General features: G+C 36.5%; 1 protein-coding gene across 1 annotated transcript in view; it reads left to right on the plus strand.

The window, feature by feature from the left end:
* LOC127427370 (sodium channel protein type 4 subunit alpha A) overlaps positions 1-19,237 on the plus strand; it is a 94,458-nt gene extending 75,221 nt beyond the window's left edge. Inside the window, exons 16-26 of the mRNA XM_051674940.1 lie at positions 2,688-3,059; positions 7,177-7,303; positions 7,434-7,588; positions 7,733-7,906; positions 8,031-8,153; positions 9,624-9,902; positions 11,293-11,346; positions 12,295-12,432; positions 12,535-12,639; positions 13,089-13,359; positions 14,920-19,237. Coding sequence (XP_051530900.1) covers positions 2,688-3,059; positions 7,177-7,303; positions 7,434-7,588; positions 7,733-7,906; positions 8,031-8,153; positions 9,624-9,902; positions 11,293-11,346; positions 12,295-12,432; positions 12,535-12,639; positions 13,089-13,359; positions 14,920-16,223 — 3,102 coding nt within the window. The 3' untranslated portion in view covers positions 16,224-19,237. The remainder of the gene's footprint in view (positions 1-2,687; positions 3,060-7,176; positions 7,304-7,433; positions 7,589-7,732; positions 7,907-8,030; positions 8,154-9,623; positions 9,903-11,292; positions 11,347-12,294; positions 12,433-12,534; positions 12,640-13,088; positions 13,360-14,919) is intronic.
* The last annotated feature ends 760 nt before the right edge of the window (positions 19,238-19,997 follow it).

Below are 19,997 nucleotides of genomic sequence, written 5' to 3' on the forward strand. Positions count from 1 at the left end.
ATGCGAACACAATTACTTCCTGGTTTCCTATGCTGCTGACGCAAAATACTTCTGGTTGCGCCACAGGGGAAGGTAAACACTCTAGAGCCGATGCAAAAATGTCTGATGGGAGATGCCACTTGTCGGTGAGTCGGCATAATGTGGTCGATCCTAGGGTACCTGAATTCTGCGACCTTATTCTCAAAATAATGGAGCAAAAATATGATCCCCATAAAATTATAATTGGTTATTGCATTTTTCCTCTAAATATTAACTGTTTTCTGTAAATATTATGGCAGTAAAATGCATGAAATAATTTTTATGTGGCTTAAAACAGTTCTGGCCCCCATGTACTCCTCATTGTTCTTATTACTAATTCTCTGAGCCCTTTCTCTCTGCCCAAATCTACCTCTCAGGTCCCAGATGAATGAGGCCAGACATGGCTGCTGTAACTATGAGTTATGTCTAGTGAGCTTAGATGCTAAAGATAGCTTACTGCATCTGGCTTCCAGACAACATAATATTTGATGCTTCGTTATGACAGAGCCTACCTAAACCTGATACAGGCTATGTATAGCAGGGAAACCAGTCATTTGTGACAAAGATGAGCTTTTTTTACTGTGCCTTTTGTAATGTCGGCCAAGATCATGTTCTAAACACAAAAACTGTGCACTGGCCAGCATTTTATTTTCTAGTTTATTTTTTAATACCACCTTGAGCCAAGACATCACAAGCAGTAAACACTGAATTCACCTGCACTAACAGGAGACACCCCATTCTTAAGCCAGTTTAAAAAAATTTCCTCTGCATTTGGGATGTCAAAATTATTGGTGCTTAAGTCGATACTAAAATACAAATATCTGTAGTATTAAGTACTGGCTCAGTTTCGGTTTATGAGTGCTGACTAGCTTTCAAACATTCACATGCGTATTTGTGTGTATGCTCTGTGGAGTGTCAAATGCACATCTTGGTAAAAATACCTGTCTTTGTGAGGTAATTCTGTAAACACAATTGGTTTGTCTTATGTTAATGGAACCAGGTGGGACAAAACGTTAGATATGTGTCAAAAGGGGGGCCTGGGTAGCTCAGCAAGTATTGATGCTGACTACCACCCCTGGAGTCATGAGTTCAAATCCAGGGCATGCTGAATGACTCCAGCCAGGTCTCCTAAGCAACCAAATTGGCTTAGTTGCTAGGGAGGGTAGAGTCACATGGGGTAACCTCCTCGTGGTCGCTATAATGTGGTTCTCACTCTCGGTGGGGCACGTGGTGAATTGTGTGTGGATGCTGTGGGGAATAGCGTTGGCCTCCACACGTGCTACGTCTCCGCAGTAACGCGCTTAACAAGCCACGTGATAAGATTCAGACGCAGAGGCAACTGAGATTCGTCCTCCGCCACCCGGATTGAGGCAAGTCACTACACCACCACAAGGACCTAGAGCACATTGGGAATTGAGCATTCCAAATTGGGGAGAAAAGGGGAGAAAAATATATATATATATATATATTTGTAAATGTATAGATCTACCGTTGTCTATTATGTCACTAATATTAATCAAACAATAATACTGACAAAAACGAACCACTCACTACTCTTGGCTGTCAGTATCAGTACTATTGTATTATATTGTACACAGCGAAAAGTGTTGCAATTATTTAAGTAGTTTATTTTGCATTTGATTGCTTTTTTCCATTTCTGAATGTATACTTCCTGCTAATGTTACAGTTGATACCTGAAAAAATTCAGCACTGTTTAATTCATTTGAATCTTTGTTCTACTGTTTTATTTGTTCTATTGCTTATCAGTTGTCTTTTTGTTCATTTTATTTCAGATTTTCAATACCATATTTGTTCTTGCAGTTGTATCAGGATTGGTATCAAGAATCTGGCATTAATATAGACTACAGAAATGTTCTACTCATTGCAACACGTTACTATTCCTATATTTTTTGCACAATGATTTTGACATGGATCACGGCACGTTCCTGGTGAAATAAACACTAGAGGCGCTAAAACAACAATGACTTTGATTCACTTTCATAAAAATCACAAGTAAAATTAAAGATTATCAGTCCAGAGTGCGGGTCTTGGTGGCTGGATTATCATAACACTTACTTTTCACCCTGTTCCTCACACAATGCTATCTTATGACATCAAAACACTTCAACTATAGTGTATGACTTGTAAGATGATACATTTTAACGTCTGCATTACATGACAAACTACATTTTAAAATTGTGTGGCTGAACTGATTGCGTGTTACACTTGAGATGCAAAGAACCAAGATATGAGGCCTGGAGAGCACACGAGTCGACATGTGAGCTGAAAGTGTCATAGAAGCACCACAAAATAGCGTGGTTGCTTTAACAATTGCAAGCTCGCATTTGATTTTTGTGACACTGTCAGTTTAAGGTTTGAAGTTGTAAAGTTTTACTTGATAGCACATTAACCTTAAACCATCGTTTGTTCGGGAGAAAATTGTAAAACTTGCTTTGAGTGCTACATAGTGGACATTTCACCACGGAACTGCTGCAAAACCTGAGAAACCACATAATATCACTTTGAAAAAATTTTGCCACATTTGCGTTTTTTTGTTTTTTCAGGCTCGAAATTTTGGTATTGTGACAGCCCTACTCTGCAAAATGCATTTGTTTCTCATGTATGTCTTATAACCTGCCGACCTCATTTTCACCTTTACGTTTTCTCAGGTGCTGAATCTGTTCCTGGCCCTGCTGCTCAGCTCCTTCAGTGGGGATAACCTGTCTGGAGGTGATGACGATGGTGAGATGAACAACCTGCAGATTGCCATTGGCCGCATCACCAGGGGTATAGATTGGCTCAAAGCCTTTGTTGCCAGTTTGGTGCAACAGATTCTTGGAAAGAAACCTCCTGAAGACAATGAGGGAGTAGGGGAAGGGGACATAGGACTGTACTCCTTAAACCACCTGGATGGGGGGAAAATAGCTGATGGCTTGACCAACTGTTTAATGCCTCCAACCATGAATGTACCTATTGCTCGTTGTGAGTCTGATATTGAAGATGAGGGCTTAGATGAATCTTCTGATGAAGAGGAGAAAGAGGTAAGGCAGCAGAGCTTAGCGAGATCAGCTTTCTTTCTCTTCCTCACATTACCTTACAACATCCTTCAACTGATTTTTTTAATAGGATAGTTCTCCCAAAATTTAAAATTCTGTCATCCTTTACTCACCCTCATGTAATTTCAAACCTCTATGAATTTCTCTCTCGCAGTGAATTATTGAAGAATATTCTGGCCGCTCTTTTCCATATAATAAAATTAAATGGTGACTGGGACTTTCAATCTTCAAAATGACAAAAAGGGCTCTGTTTTCGTGAGTGCACAAAGCTCAGCACTACACGCAACAACCGCATGTTACATCTTATCCAATTTTTGTGAGAGCGCTAATTCTAAGAGCAATTTTCGTGCCAGTGCAAAGCGCAAGTGGGCGTGGGTGGGAGTGTTTCTGCTATCTATGGGTGTGTGCGCGCAAACTGTGGGTGTATTGTATGTTAATGATGTGGTGCAAAGCACAATTTCCTATTTTCCTGAAAAATAGGTTATTGTGTTAAGACATTTTAGAGGCACGTCTGTTTTCAGTGCAGTGTCTAAACTCAGTTCCTGCATTTGCTGTTTGGAGATTCCACCAGCAGGTGGTAATGAAGTTCATGTCCAAACTCTGAAAATATAGTGGAACATCAAATTATGTCCCTGAAGATCAGAGTTGTAGCCGTTTTATGAAACGTTTTATTGAATTTGAATTTGTATTATTATGTTTACATTTACAATTGTATTTATGATCTAATATGTATTGGAATTTTCCACCTGTTGTTGTAGTGATTTTTAAGTCACTACAAAAGGTGCTGGTGAAAGAAGTTGGAGAGAATAAAATGTTTGGATTGGATATATAATTTTTGTCCATTTCATTTTTTTGATAATATTTTCGTTTCATTTGAAGTGTAATTTGAATTTAGAAAACTTTGGTTTAATTATTTCGTGTTTAAATCCATTAATTTAATTTTTCAAAATCAACTGGTTGAAGTGAACTGCATGCCAATACAAGCACTATTAATACTAGCCATGATTTGTGTGTCAGTAGATGAAAATGATTAATAATACATACATTCACTATAATTTAACAGCGTACATCCAAATCCTGATGAGAATAACATCTAAGCATATAAAAGGAGCATGTCCATATTTCTGTTATTCTAATTCATTGCATACAGTCCATTTACACTACCAAAATCTTATGTTTCATATGTAAATTCTTTGTTTATATCGCTGGTGCTTGACAGGGAATGGAATATATAACAGGACACGGATGCTGCAATAACCAGAGAAGAACCTCTGAATTAAATTGCCCTTGACCCAGCCCATCAGCTCATTGTGTGCACGATTTCCCAAAACCACTTGCTACCTAGATTTAGCATATGCTTTCATGAAAATAGCAAAACTTCATGGCCATGCCCACTGACTTTGCACTTACAACTTATGGCATAGCACTGCACTTTGCGCTAGCACTCTTTAAATAGGGCAGGGCTCCAGACTAAAAAAATGACTTAGGTGCCATTGACTCCTGAACTGAAACATTAAGGAGCCAAATGGCTGTTTTTAGTTGCCAAATCACAGAATTGCTCGATTTAGGTTGCTGGTCAGAAACAAGATAGAAAGTAGAAGAAAAGAAGACAGCATTAATCAGAGGATTACTAAACAGTATACAGTATATAGTTGAGAAGATAAGTTTGCATTCACTTTTGTCTCATAAATGTTCACACCCCTTTCATAATTTATACAAATATAAGAGATAAAATATTTTTTATTTTATTTAGTACTGCCCTTCAGAATCCACATTACAGATAATTTCATAAAATATAGTATGCATTTGGTAATTTGTTGTCTTCTTGATCATCAATGAATGTTTGCACCTCGTGTAATAGTTGTGAACAAGTCCCTCAATTGTCCTAAGTGTCAAAAGCTTGATCTCATATATATATATATATATATATATATATATATATCATACACAGGGTTGGGGAGTATCGGAATACATGTAACGGGTTTACGTATTTAAAATACAAAATATAAGTAACTGTATTCCACTACAGTTACAATTTAAATCATTGGTAATTAGAATACAGTTACATTCAAAAAGTATTTTGATTACTGAAGAGATTACTTTGCATTTTATTGTCATTTGTTTCATTTAATATTTAGTCCTTTCAGATGGAAAACATTTATTTTCACATCATTCTTATGATGTGTTACATTCATACGAGCAGACAGAGAAGTGCAGTTTGAAGTAAATTTGGAGCAGAAGAAATAGAAATAAACCTTGTGTAAATTGTCAGCTTTACGCTAAGCTAAAATGCTATTTCTAGCCATATTACATGCACATGTTACCAGGCACGATCATATTTTTTTATCAAGAAAATTCACGTTAGATCATAATTAATTTTTTTCTAGTAAGACCTTTGATATTAGGGCAAAAATCTTATTCTTGATAATATTTTTTTTATTGTTTTCCTGTAAAAATATCTAAAAATCCTTAAAACAAGATCAATTTGATTCATCTTGTTTTAGAATTAACACTGCATAACATATTTAGGTTTTTTCAGAGAATGTATTTTTAACATGTGTATTTTGTCTTACTGTACTGGCAGAGTTTTTATAGTCAAAACAAGTGAAAAAATCTACCAATACTGAAGAAGTAATCCAAAGTATTTAGAATACATTACTGACCTTGAGTAATCTAACGGAATACATTACAAATTACATTTTACAGCATGTATTCTGTAATCTGTAGTGAAATACATTTAAAAAGTAACCCTCCCCCTGATGATACAGGACTTTTAATTATAAAGAAGCCCAAAATACACATGCGACTCTTACTTTGAAATGTCTTCACTCCCAGTTGTGAGCTCACTGATGACTGATTCGCTGAGAAAGTGAATCTGATTCAAACTGTTAACCTGAGCTTCTGAGTTCAAACCCTCAGTTCTTTTCGGGTGATTCATGAAAAAGATCTGGTTCAAAAGAGTCATTTGGTTACAACTCTCTTGTGCTGGGTTTGTTGTTACATGTGTTGCAGCGAGCTCATCAGAAACAGAACAGGTGAAAAGAGGCGCGAGACACACTGGTTGTGCGTGCTCTAATGATGTATTCAATAACTCACAAGATGATATCTGATGAAACTGCATATGAACGCACACAACTGTTGCCAATGGCGACTAGATTTTAAATTATAGTCACAATAAATAATTTTTGGTCGCATTTGTGACCATTTTAGTTGCATTCTGGAGCCCTGTAGGGCCCAAAAAGTAACATATCAAGTCAATACAACTTGTGCGCTATACAACTTTTCTGAAACCATATGATAGCTTTGTGTGAGGACAGACTGATCTCACAGTGAGATCAGAAAGAGTAGGTTGACTTTTCTTTAACTAAAATCAGTGTATACTTACCGAATTTCATAACACTGCCCCCCGTGGCCATGTGTTGGACATATGGGCACGTGTGGGCTCCATTTTACGGGTGTAATGTTCATGTAGGGGCGCCAAAAGGAAGACGTGAAGCAAGCTGTTTTCAACTGTACAGGCATTAATACAGTGAAGAAAACTGCCTTTTTAATAAAGTCTACCACCCAACCCAAACCTATGCCTAACCCTAATCATTAGTGGAGTAAAAATTTAATGTTAGAGTTGAAAATGCAACATCCGAATCGCGCTCGTCACTGATTATGCAATTGCGATTACTCCTTGGTTTCGGTGCGGGATCTGAACCCTGGTCTCCCCCAATGCTGACGTGACATGCCTCTGGAAGTAATCTGGGTGTGCCACAGGGGTAAGCAACTGAAATGATACAAACATATCTGATAGGAGATGACGATGGTCCATGTGTCGGTATAATGTCGCCGATCCTAGAGTACTAGAATTATTGGAAACAACATGGCGAGTTCCCGTGTGATCATGTTGGTGAGGAACAGACCTAAATTCAAGTTATTAGAAAGAATTGTGGACCACTTTTCTGATACTTTTACAGTGTGTTTTTATGTTTGGTTTTGTTTTTGTCATTTTAAAGCTTGACAGTCCCAATTCTCTTTTATTCTATGGAAAAGAGTAACCAAGGATATTCTTCAAAAACTCTCCTTTCTTTCTGTCTTTCCCCCTTTTCCTGCACAGGATGCTCTTAATAATGACGACTCCTCACTTTGTAGCACAGTGGACTACATGCCTCCAGAACCTGAGCCTGAGCCAGAGGAAGAAGAGGAACCAGAACCTGAAGAGCCAGAGTCCTGTTTTACAGAAGGTCTGTATTTCCCCACTTTTATTTTTTTTTTTTTTTACTGTACAGCCTTTACAAGCTATTTTTAATGTCCAACCCACCATTTCAAGACTGCAGGTTCTTCAAGATTTGATGTTATTGGTTTTTTGCTTAGGTTGTGTTAGGCGATGTCCACGTTTGAATGTAGACATCACAAAAGAATGGGGAAAAAGGTGGTGGAACCTTCGAAGGACGTGCTTCACCATCGTTGAGCATGACTACTTTGAGACCTTCATCATCTTTATGATCCTCCTTAGCAGTGGAGCACTGGTGTGTCTGTCCATAATGAGCTAATACTTAGTGAACTATGCACTCTATATACATTATTACATTTATGAGAGATATAATCCTGCTTATTAGCATTTAATGGAAATGGGAAAATCAGTTTGTTTGACTTGTTTTCCACTGTGTCAGGCTTTTGAGGATATCAACATAGAGCGCCGTAGAGTGATCAAGATCATCCTTGAATATGCTGATAAAGTCTTCACATACATTTTCATAGTGGAGATGTTGTTGAAGTGGGTGGCATATGGTTTCAAGACCTATTTTACCAATGCGTGGTGCTGGCTAGACTTCCTAATTGTGGATGTGAGTTTACCTTTTTGACTTTTACTGAAACCAAAACCACCTTTTCAAAGGTTCTTTCATCTCAATCCTTGTTGGATGCTAAGATTTGTGTGTATTGATGAGCTCATCTGTAATTTTGTTTAAGGTGTCACTTGTCAGTTTAACAGCCAATTTGTTGGGCTATTCTGAGCTGGGAGCAATCAAATCTCTCAGAACGCTCAGGGCTCTTCGACCCCTTCGAGCCCTGGCAAGATTTGAGGGAATGAGGGTAAGGAATGATCTCTTAATTTGTGTCTCAATGATGTTATGCTCATTTTTTTGGTCTGGATCTAAATTAAGTTATTCAAAAATACATTAAAAATGCAATTCACTCAAAGCAGTTACTTAAATACACTGCTACTATGATGAACATGTTTTCAATTTCTAAATAAAAAGTCATTTTGAGATTTTTTTGGGGGGGCTTAAAGTCAAAAATGTCTAAATTGTGTAACCAACCAGAGACCATAAAAAGTCTCAGATGAAGAAAAGTCTCAATGAAATGTTGGCATAAGTAATTTGGAATAATATTTTATTATTATTTCTTAAAAAAAAAAAATTTGTGAAAATAACAGTGAAACTAGTTTTTTAAATATTCATATTTGAAAACAATTTGTCCACTAAATCAAAGTCAGATGGTGTAGCTAACATGAAGGTAGCCATTGTCATTTCATGTGACAAAAATCCCCACATAAAAGAGAGAAGACCCCTTTAGACCCTCATGACTGTATGAAAAATATCAGATTATTTGACATTTTTATGAACAAGCACATTTTATTCAGATCAAATGGAATAACCCTGAAAAAGCTTCTTGATATTTATGACAAAAATTCATGATTTTCATGATAAAAATATTTTAACCTTGAAAAATATGTTTGAAAGCTTTTTGAAATTAATGATTATGTGGACACACACTTATTTAAGATTTAAGGAAAGTATTTAATAGATTTTACTTGCTGGTTACAACACTTGACATTTTTAAAGTCATTAAAAAAATACAAATAAAAATTGGAGAAAATGCTATATAAGTTTTTCAAAAATGAATGAAACCAACACGTACACAAAGATTACATTTCTACGAATTTGACACGTTTTAAACTAGATTTTTCAAAGTTTCTCATTTTTATTACCTCGGACAAGCTTATTTGTCAGTGTTATATGTATTACTATTTACATAATTTTTATATGCATAAATTAAAAGTGTATACATACTTTTAATGTATGCATATTTCTTAAAAGGTGAAGTATGTAATTTCACCAAACAGAACTTCAAAAATAAAGACTGGCTGAGTTTGAAACCACATACTGGATGCTACTTTTACTATTTCTATTGTATACTGCACATATAGATATTAAATAGTAAGAGTAATATGGTAGAATGCCATTGTGAAATCAGCACATTTTCAAACACTCACCTTGTCTTCCATTGCTAAGAAAAACAGGGAGGCACATTCCAAACGTACGACTTAGGTTGAGCTAATGATGCTATGTCCGACTCAGTCGGACTTGCTCAAAAAGAGAGATTTTATTTCCAATTGATTCCACTAGTATCGCAGAAATTGCACACTTAACTTTTAAGTATTTGTATGTTTTTGAGCATTTTGAGTACAATTTGTCTTTATCTCAAAATAAATATCATAAAGTGATTACTCATTTGTTTCTAATTTATTATTGACTCTTATTATGTCCATTCTCAATATAGGTGGTGGTGAATGCTCTGGTTGGTGCCATCCCCTCTATTTTTAATGTGCTTTTGGTGTGTCTGATATTCTGGCTCATCTTCAGCATCATGGGAGTTAATCTGTTTGCTGGAAAGTTCTACCACTGCATCAACACCACCACGGAGGAACGCTTCCCCATGGATGTGGTCAACAACAAGAGTGACTGCATGGCACTGATGCACACCAATGAGGCGCGCTGGGTCAATGTAAAGGTCAACTATGACAACGTGGGACTCGGCTACGTCTCCCTACTGCAAATTGTACGTTTTTTCATGGATTTTAGAGTGCAACCTTTTACACACAGTAAGCAGGTAACCATAGTACTAATGTAAAAAGCTAATTGTTTAGCTGATATTATTTACAGAGAATTATAACACCTAAAATTGCTATAAAATCTGCTAAGCTGATTGTTTTTCATCAAGCAACTCAGTAAACTGAACTAATTTTGAATAAAAGTTTAAAGTTCTCCCAAAAATTAATCAGTCATCATTTGCTCACCCTCATGTCCTTCCAAACCTATATGATTTTCTTTTTTCCGCAGAACACAAGAAGAGTAATTTTAGGGAATGCCATGCTTGCTTAGAAACTTGTTCACTATGGGTTAATCTTAAAACTCGTGAAAGCAAAAACACTGCAATTTCTCATGAACATGTGAACGAGATTCTCTCATGTACTCAGCTATGACTAAATTACTTAAAGGGATAGTTCACCCAAAAATTTAAATTCTCTCATCATTTACTCACCCTCATGCTATCCCAGATGTATGACTTTCTTTCTTCAGCAGAACACATTTGAAGAAAAATATTTTTAGCTCCTATTTTAATATTTTAAGCAATTGGATGGTGATCAGACTTTATTAAGCATAAACATTATTAATGTCTTCTTAAGTGAAACAATTGCTTTTGGTGTGAAAAAGATCATTATACAAGTACTTTTTAACTATAAACTATCGCTTGGTTTAAAAGAACTGTCTGTTCTTTTTGGAGCTTTTAAAGTCTGATCACCATCCACCTGAATTTTAAGGACCTACTGAGGTAAGATATTGTTCTATTTTTCTTCATTTGTGTTCTGCTGAAGAAAGAAAGTCATAAAATCTGGGATGGCATGAGGGTGAGTAAATGATGAGAGAATTTTCATTTTTGAGTGAACTAACCCTTTAAATATTTGGTTGTTTCTCACCAAAACCTAATGTATGTCTTCAGAGGACTTGGAATATGATGCACAAGCCACATGGACTACTTTTATGATACGTTTGGGTACTTTTTTAAGCTTTAAAGTGAGTCATGTACGTAAGTAAGTGTCCACTGCCATTGTATGGAAATGAGTGACCGTGATATTCTTTATAATGCCTCCTTTTGTGTTTTGCAGAAGAAAGAAAGTAATAAGTGTTTAAAATTATATAAGGGTGTGTAAATGATTACTGAATTTACCTTTTATTTGGTGAACTATTCCTTTAAAAGAGACTTTCATTCAAGATGCATATTACACATTATAATTTCAGTTAAGCATATTTACTGGAAGAGAGTGTCATTTTATGTAATTTCCTTTTTATGCCTCAGAGGACACAGAGGTAACACAGTACATATCCATAGTAAATAACTGGGATTTGTTTAATGTGCTGACATTAAGAAAGTGCCTCTGTCTACATAGGCCACATTTAAAGGCTGGATGGATATCATGTATGCTGCAGTGGATTCTAGAGAGGTACGTGGATGACAGATTTGCCACTTTGAAATAAACAGCTGTTACAAAGGAATTTTATATGCTGCATTTGTATTGAAGAGGCATATAATACCTGGAGAGAACTATCCATTACCATTGCCACTCATCTCAATGGCAGTTGCTTGGTTGGTGCTTAACAACATTGTGATATTGCTTAAAAAATAAAAAATAAAAAATTATAACTCCATATTTTCCAGCCTGTTTACATTATTATATATATATATATATATATATATATATATATATATATATATATATATATATATATATATGAATAGCTGTTTATTTGCTGTTTATTTGCTCAGAAATTACATAAAAGTCATTTTAAATCATAATTTTTAATTCACCCTAATGTATGTTCAAAATGTTTAATTAAATAAAGATCTAGTTAAAGATAATTCAGGCATATTTTCCACAGTTTTTCCACTAAATGAACACAAGAAATAATGGTATTTAATTTATAATATAATAAATATAATTTATATGCACCAATACAATACAGTAATAAAAAATCAATATTTATGTGAATGAACATGACGTGCAAAAACTAAAATTTCACTCACTTGCTGTATATTTTAGAACCCAGTTGTATATGATTTATTTTTGTCCAGTCAAGTTTATTATTATAATATGATCATGTATATTTATTATTATTTTGAGAATTAGTTTTATGCAATAGTAATATATTTCTGTCAGATTTGCTTCACCTTCACCAGGAGCTTTTATTTTGGCGGAACACTTAAAGTGCACTGCACTGTCATTGTGCATTTGACAGTTTACTGTGTTCCTCATTACAAATCTGGTGAAACGCTGTTTCCTTCTCTATTTCTGTGAAACTGTGTCATGTTTTTAGATTTGTATAATAACTTAAACTATCCTTTTATGAGTGATATTTTCTCTTGAATATTCATTGGTTCTTTTCCGTGTCAGGTGGATGAGCAGCCATCGTATGAGATCAACCTCTACATGTATCTGTATTTTGTTATTTTTATCATTTTTGGCTCCTTTTTCACGCTCAACCTCTTCATTGGTGTCATCATTGACAACTTCAATCAGCAAAAGTCCAAGATAAGCAAAACTTTTTTTTTAACTAATGTCAAAATACTATTATTTTATATTTTACCATTTGATACTGTCTGAAGGAATAATTATTATTTGTTTGTTCTGCACTTTGGAGGGAAAGACATCTTCATGACAGAGGAGCAGAAGAAGTATTACAATGCCATGAAGAAGCTGGGTTCCAAAAAACCTGCTAAACCTATACCCCGGCCATCAGTATGAACCAGTTTACTTTCATTTACCAATTGCTGTTTTTTTTACCAGAACAACTTTTTATTTTATTTTATTGGTTTTATTCTATTATTAAAACTGAAGTGTGTAATTTCTGTGCCACCGAACGGAATTGCAAAAATAAACATTGTTTCAAACTGCCTCCAGAATATGCCCTCAGTCTGTTGTTGATCGAACCAAACTCATGCCATTGGTTGAGTCAGTGTTGTTGTGTCTGGCTGGGCAGGTCACTCAAAACAAACAGAAAATTAATCTACGAATGGCTTACTTACAGTATAGTTGTCTTTGCATAACAAGCTGGGATGGCAGAAAATATTTTAACAGTACAAAAGTTACACACTTCATCTTTAAAGAAAGTTTTATTTGAATATCAGCATTAGATCTTTCTCTTGAGAATTTTAAAAAATGAATCCTCTATGTTGTTGTCCTAACAGAATATGATCCAGGGTGCAGTGTTTGACTTCATATCACAACAATTCTTTGACATCTTTATCATGGTGCTTATCTGCCTCAATATGGTGACCATGATGGTAGAAACAGATGACAAGAGTGCTGAGAAAGAGAATATCCTCTACCAGATCAATTTGGTCTTCATTGTCATCTTCACAGGGGAATGCATACTTAAGATGTTTGCACTTAGACATTACTTTTTCACTAATGGCTGGAACGTCTTTGATTTTGTTGTGGTCATCCTTTCTGTAGCAGGTAGGTGTGGAGTTATAGTTGTCAATTTGGCATTGTTGTTTGTTGTTTTTTATATTAAACATTTGATCATGTTCACAGTGCTTAGAATAAGAGATCAGTGGTTCTCAATAAGGTCACAGGTCTGTTCTTATGGGGTCGCTGACAGCAGGGAAAAGCAACGCTAAATAATAAAATGCAACTAACCATATAATTGTTCATAGTTAGGACAGCAACAAAGTCCCTTTTAAGGAATATTCGGGGTTCAATACAAATTAAGCTCAATCAGCAACATTTGTGGCATAATAATGAAAAGTAATTTTGACTTGCCCCTCCTTTTATTTAAAAAAAAAGCTACATTTGTAATCTTGGTTTAAATGAGGCACTTACCGATACAGTGGAAGTGAATGGGGCCAATCTGTAAACATTAAATACTCACTATTTCAAAAGTATAGCCACAAGACATTAACAATATGCATTAACATGATTTTGGTGGGATAAAATAACTTATTAACCTTTTCTGTGTAAAGTTATAGCCAATCTTACAACTTAGTTGCCATGACTATTTAATGTCAACAAACCCTAAAATGACTGTAACAATTACAATTTAAACAACTTTACAGCTCAAATTATACATGAGTTTTAATAGAAGAATTAATGTAAGTGCTTTCATAAAATTATAAGCTTCACATTTCTGCTTTTAAACCCTCCATAAACTGGCCACATTCACTTCCATTGTAAGTCTCTCACTGTAACCTCGATTTGTGCTTTTTTAAGAAAAGGAGGGATGAGTCGAAATTAATCTTTGTGGTAATCAACATTATGCCACAAATGCTGTTGATTGAGCTTAGCTTGTATTGAACCCGGAATATTTATTTAAGGCAAGTCTTGGCAACGCCTCCTTGGCAGCCTGTAGGCAGCTATTTAATATGGATACAAGTACAGCTCCTATCTTCTTGAATGGGGAAACACCAAAATCTCCAAAATGGTTTGATAAGATCATGAGCAAATAACATTTTTCAAACCAGCAATAAAATCTGACACCATCATATCACAGCTGCCAGCATAATGATTTCTCCCATTCATAAGTATATCAGTGCCCTATCACAGTCTCTGATAGCAGCAAATGGTCTTATACTGTAAACATTTAAAAGGCATGAGTGTATGCTTTCCATATCTAAAATGACAATGAGTCCAAAATGTATGTTATTTTCAAATTCATCTTTCACTTTGTAGATCCCAACCAACTGAGGTCGATACCAACATAGACAGATTTCGTGACATACCCAATATACATCCTCGAAAACCATGAACAAAACTATGCAATGTAAAAGAAAATACAACCCAGACTTCGTTAGATAAGGGTTCACTCTTGGGTCACCACTTGTTGTCCATTGTCAAATGTGAAGCCAGTTGAAAACCACTGAACTAGATGCTAAATGTTAAGATTTCCATGGAGTGCAATTCTGTTTATATTTCCTTACTGGAACAACAGTGTGCACACTCTGCATTCATCAGTACAGTGACTACTAAACCTTGAGAAGTTGAATTGTTTATAATAGTCTGTATCTTCTCTTACCCAAGGTCTAATGTTATCAGACATCATTGAGAAGTACTTTGTGTCTCCAACCTTGTTCCGTGTCATCCGACTTGCTAGAATTGGCCGCGTGCTGCGTCTCATCAAAGGGGCAAAAGGCATTAGGACGCTTTTGTTTGCCTTGATGATGTCACTTCCTGCCCTCTTCAACATAGGACTGCTTCTATTCCTCATTATGTTCATCTTCTCCATCTTTGGCATGTCCAACTTTGCCTATGTGAAAAAGCAGGCCGGCATCGATGACATCTTCAACTTTGAAACATTTGGTGGCAGTATCATCTGCCTGTTTGAGATCACCACTTCAGCTGGCTGGGACGGGCTTCTGCTGCCTATTCTGAATAGTGGTCCTCCAGATTGTGACCCTGACATCGAGAACCCTGGTACAGACATTAAGGGTAACTGTGGGAATCCTGGCATGGGCATCATGTTTTTCTGCAGTTACATCATCATGTCCTTCCTGGTGGTCGTGAACATGTACATTGCCATCATTCTAGAGAACTTTAACGTTGCTCAAGAGGAGAGTGGAGACCCACTTTGTGAGGACGACTTCGACATGTTCAACGAGACATGGGAAAAGTATGACGTCAATGCAACGCAGTTCATTGAATACAGACGCTTATTTGATTTTGTTGATGCCTTGCAGGAGCCGCTACGAATTGCCAAACCCAACCGCCTCAGACTGATTGCCATGGATCTGCCAATTGTCACAGGTGACAAAATCCACTGTCTGGATATTCTTTTGGCAGTTACTCGAGAGGTTCTGGGTGACACCATTGAGATGGCTGCCATGAAGGAGAGCATTGAAGCAAAGTTCATGATGATTAACCCCACATCTGCCTCTTTTGAGCCAATTACCACCACTCTCAAGAGGAAGGAGGAAGAGCGTGCAGCCATTATAATTCAACGAACATACCGTAGACATCTACTCCAAAGTGCTATCCACCATGCCTGCTTCATGCGTCAATCAAAGAGGAAAGTTAGGAGTCAGGAGGATGAAGAAGCTCCTAAATCCAAGGGGTTGATTGCGAGGAAAATGGATGCCCTTTATGGCAGCAATCCAGAACTTGCCATGACTCTTGAGGTGCAGACTAGGCCCATGCCACCTAATTTACAGCCACCCAAACCCACCTCAGTCACACAGCATAGGGCATCAGTTACCTACCCTCGACCACAGGGACAACTTTTAGTCCCAGTGGAGCTCACAAGAGAGGTGATACTCCAATCTGCACCCACAACAATGCATGACCTCTCCAGGACAGAGAAAACAGCACCTCTGGAGTCAATAGTATAACTGGTGTAAAACGTCTGTGGACAGTGGACTAAGGAAATCCTTCGAACAAGGAAATGGGGTGTTAAATGGTGTATCACCTGTACACACTGAACATCACTGATACTCCATAAAACATGAGCCATGGCTGAAAGGATTACTCATAATCATAAGACAACTAAGGTGTGACAGGATTTCAATGCTATTTCTTGGGAGTACTGTTTTTTATTTAAACTTTTTTAAAGACCTATTTTAGTCTGGATTTGTCTTCTTATATGTTCCCAATTAGAAATGTCCTAGGAGATTCCACATTTCTTTTGATGAATTCTTTTGCCTTTATGTGACGTATCCACTACAGTAAATTAAAACAAGGCAGTGAGGGATAGACATACAGTCTATTCAATAGGTTGTAATGTCCAGACTGATCACACATCGATGAATTCGGCAACAAGAGGTCGAAAGTACTGCTGCTGAAACTGGTCTGTGCATACCGAAATTCGAAGCCACTGCCCCCAGTGGCAGAAGCTGGAAGTGTTGGTGAAATGTCTACAGAGTGGTGCTAAAAGTGAGTTTTGTTGTGAGTTGAGTTTTGGTTTTGTATTTTTAGTAAATTATGTAATAGAGTCAAAAGGAATGCATATTTTATTAACCCTACCCCCTAACCTAAACCCCAACCCTAAACATAACCGCCAGTGAAGTACAAATGCAATTTTAGAGCAAAAATGCAACCTCCGAATCATGCTCACCATTGTCTGTGAACATGATGGTGTCCACAGGATCAGAATCCACGTCTGGAAGGTTGCTCGAGCAACACGCTATCAGTTACACTAGAGGAAAAGGTGAACACTAATCCAACAAGGTCTGATGGGAGATGGCACTTGTCAGCATTTTGGCAGAATGGGGTTGATTTCAGGGTACAAGAACATTCGAAAGCAGCATGTCGATTTCCTGTGTGATTGTGTTGTACTGTCTTTTTTTTTTATTTGTCTTTTTTTTTTTTTTCTTTATTCCCTAATTTTGGAATGCCCAGTTCCCACTACTTACTAGGTCCTCGTGGTGGCACGGTTACTCACCTCAATCCGGGTGGAGGACAAGTCTCAGCTGCCTCTTTTTCTGAGACAGTCAATCCGTGCATCTTATCACGTGGATTGATGTGCATGGCGTGGAGGCTCATGCTACTCTCCGCGATCCACGCACAACTTTCCACGTGCCCCATTGAGAGCGAGAACCACTTAATCGTGACCACAAGGAGGTTACCCCATGTGACTCTACCCTACCTAGCAACCGGGCCAATTTGGTTGCTAAGGAGACCTGGCTGGAATCACGCAGCACACCCAGGATTCGAACTCGCGACTCCAGTGGTGGTGGTCAGTGTCAGTACTTGCTGAGCTACCCAGGCCCCAATGTGCTGTACTGTCTTAAGACTACATGTTTTTGTCCATTGGAAATTTTCTAGAAAGATGTATTTCCTATCCCCCAACGCATGTGACTACCGAACACAGCCTTGATTTTATTTGCGTAAAATAAACATAGCACCTTCTCTGACTTGGGTACATACCTCATAATTTTATATAGATATGTGGTAATTATATATTTCTTTAATAAATTAAAATAAAACCAGATATATTATAACATATGAAATATTAAACTTATATAATGCTGCATAGACATCAAGAACAAGAACTGCTGGTACCGATCATCACTCTCACAAGTCTTCTCTGTCTGTCCTGAGACTTTCCCTTGCACTATTTATAATCTCAGTTCATGGCGTACCCGTTTACAGCAGTTAGGTGGGACGAGTAGAGCAGAAAGTGATCCATTACAGTGGTGAATATATAGTCACACTGAGCAGAATGTGCAACTACGAAAGACATACTTAAACAGTGCAGCTATAGTACCCAGTGAATTTATTTGGTGGTTTATTATTAGCTGTATAATAGCAACACTGTTTATGCATGTTTTATGAAGTTGCACTTTATGTGCACTGTGACTAAATGTGCCTATGTTCAGTTTTGCTGCTTCCACCTTTTTGTGTCCTTAAACAATTAAACTCAGTAAAAAGCTCATATATAGCTCATAATAGTACATATAAAGCTGATGATTGCTTTTAAAATCACTGAAAAACAACTTGAAAGATTTATATTTAAATACATTGTAGTACTAATGTTGGACCATCATCAAAACTGCACCAACTAGCATAACTGATCTAAGAATAAAGTGTGGAAATTTGACTACTTATGACGACTTTGTTGCATGATCATGTAGTCCCAAACTGCTTTATCACTTATTCCCTTTTTGAAATACAAAAACCTAAAAAGTTCATTTTAGATGCCTGCACATAATTCTTAATTTATATGTAACTTATAATTCATATATGTTTGACTGTCAGCTTGTGTTAGTACATGGTGGTGAAACAATGTTTACACCTTTCTTTGAATTCCTATCATTTGATAAATTCTCAAAGAAATGTGAAATATCATTGTCATTTTAAAACAGTTTAATTTAAATTTACTTATACCCTGAATACATGCAGTTCATTACTGACATACTGTAGCAGCTTAGAAGAAGTTGTATGTATTAGACATTGATTTAATTAATGATATATTACTAAATTTAGCAAGTTCTGAAGTCTTAATGTGACTGCAAATGTCTTATTTCTTAAAATGTGGAATTTATATATTAAGCACTTTTGAGAGTTTTATATTTACCTCTTGTATATTTCTTAGATTTGGTCTCTCATTACCAAAAAGCATTAACATGCTCATATGTTAATGTAAAGATCTAATTTCCCTTGTATTTATTCTGTGTGCAGCCTGCACTTTCGCTTTTCGTATTGATATTGTTGATATGCAAATAATTTTTTATTGTTTACATTTTTATCAAAGAGAGAGACATTTCAGTGATTTAGGATGTTTGCTCTCATCGTATTGACTGTATATACATATTACTCTGAGATAGAAGCATTTTTATCAGATGTTATCTTACCTTTGTATTATCAATAAAAAAAAAAAATTTAATCTGCATTAAAAATGTTAATAGAATAAATTTGATAAGATAAGTATGGGTCTCTGGCTTTATGCTTTGAAGGTTACTAATTGCAGACTCGTCTCATGTCTCATGAGTTTAGTGCAGTTTTACAGTCTTAGCATGCTATCATGTGGTGTTTGTGGTATGTTTTCCCAGAGCTGTTTATCAAGCCCATTTCTCCATTAGACTTGTACTCCATCTCACTTTTTCTGCATATCACAGTGGCCCCTGCCCATATAGCTGTTCTTGTTTCACACCTTCTATATTTACCCACAGCTAAGTGATGTCTTCACCTCAGGTAACCAGTCTTAATAGCTTGGTATATGCATCATTTGTGCTATATTTTAATTGGCAAATATTTTTAACAAATAATATTTGTTTGCTTATATTAATTGAAACCAGGAAAACGAACAATTATTAACTTGGGTGGTTACTACTGAGTGCTTGGAATTGTTTAAATGATTTTATGGGGCAATACAATTTTGAGGAAAAGCTGAAGTGCCTTGGACAGTTACACAGCATTTTATTAAGGTGAAAGTCAAGGGATTGTTCTCACAGCATCATCTGTGTGTGTGTGTGTGTGTGTGTGTGTGTGTGTGTGTGTGTGTGTGTGTGTGTGTGTGTGTGTGTGTGTGTGTGTGTGTGTGTGTCCATGATTGCATGCGTGTGTGTGTTTGTTGAGAGTCATCTGGAAATGTCTTTAAAGCACCGAGTTCCCTGCATAGAATCAGTGTTAAAGTTCAGAGACGGCCATTCAGCAGAATATTGGCC

The sequence above is a fragment of the Myxocyprinus asiaticus genome, chromosome 36, assembly GCF_019703515.2.
Source record: "Myxocyprinus asiaticus isolate MX2 ecotype Aquarium Trade chromosome 36, UBuf_Myxa_2, whole genome shotgun sequence".
Taxonomy (NCBI): domain Eukaryota; kingdom Metazoa; phylum Chordata; class Actinopteri; order Cypriniformes; family Catostomidae; genus Myxocyprinus; species Myxocyprinus asiaticus.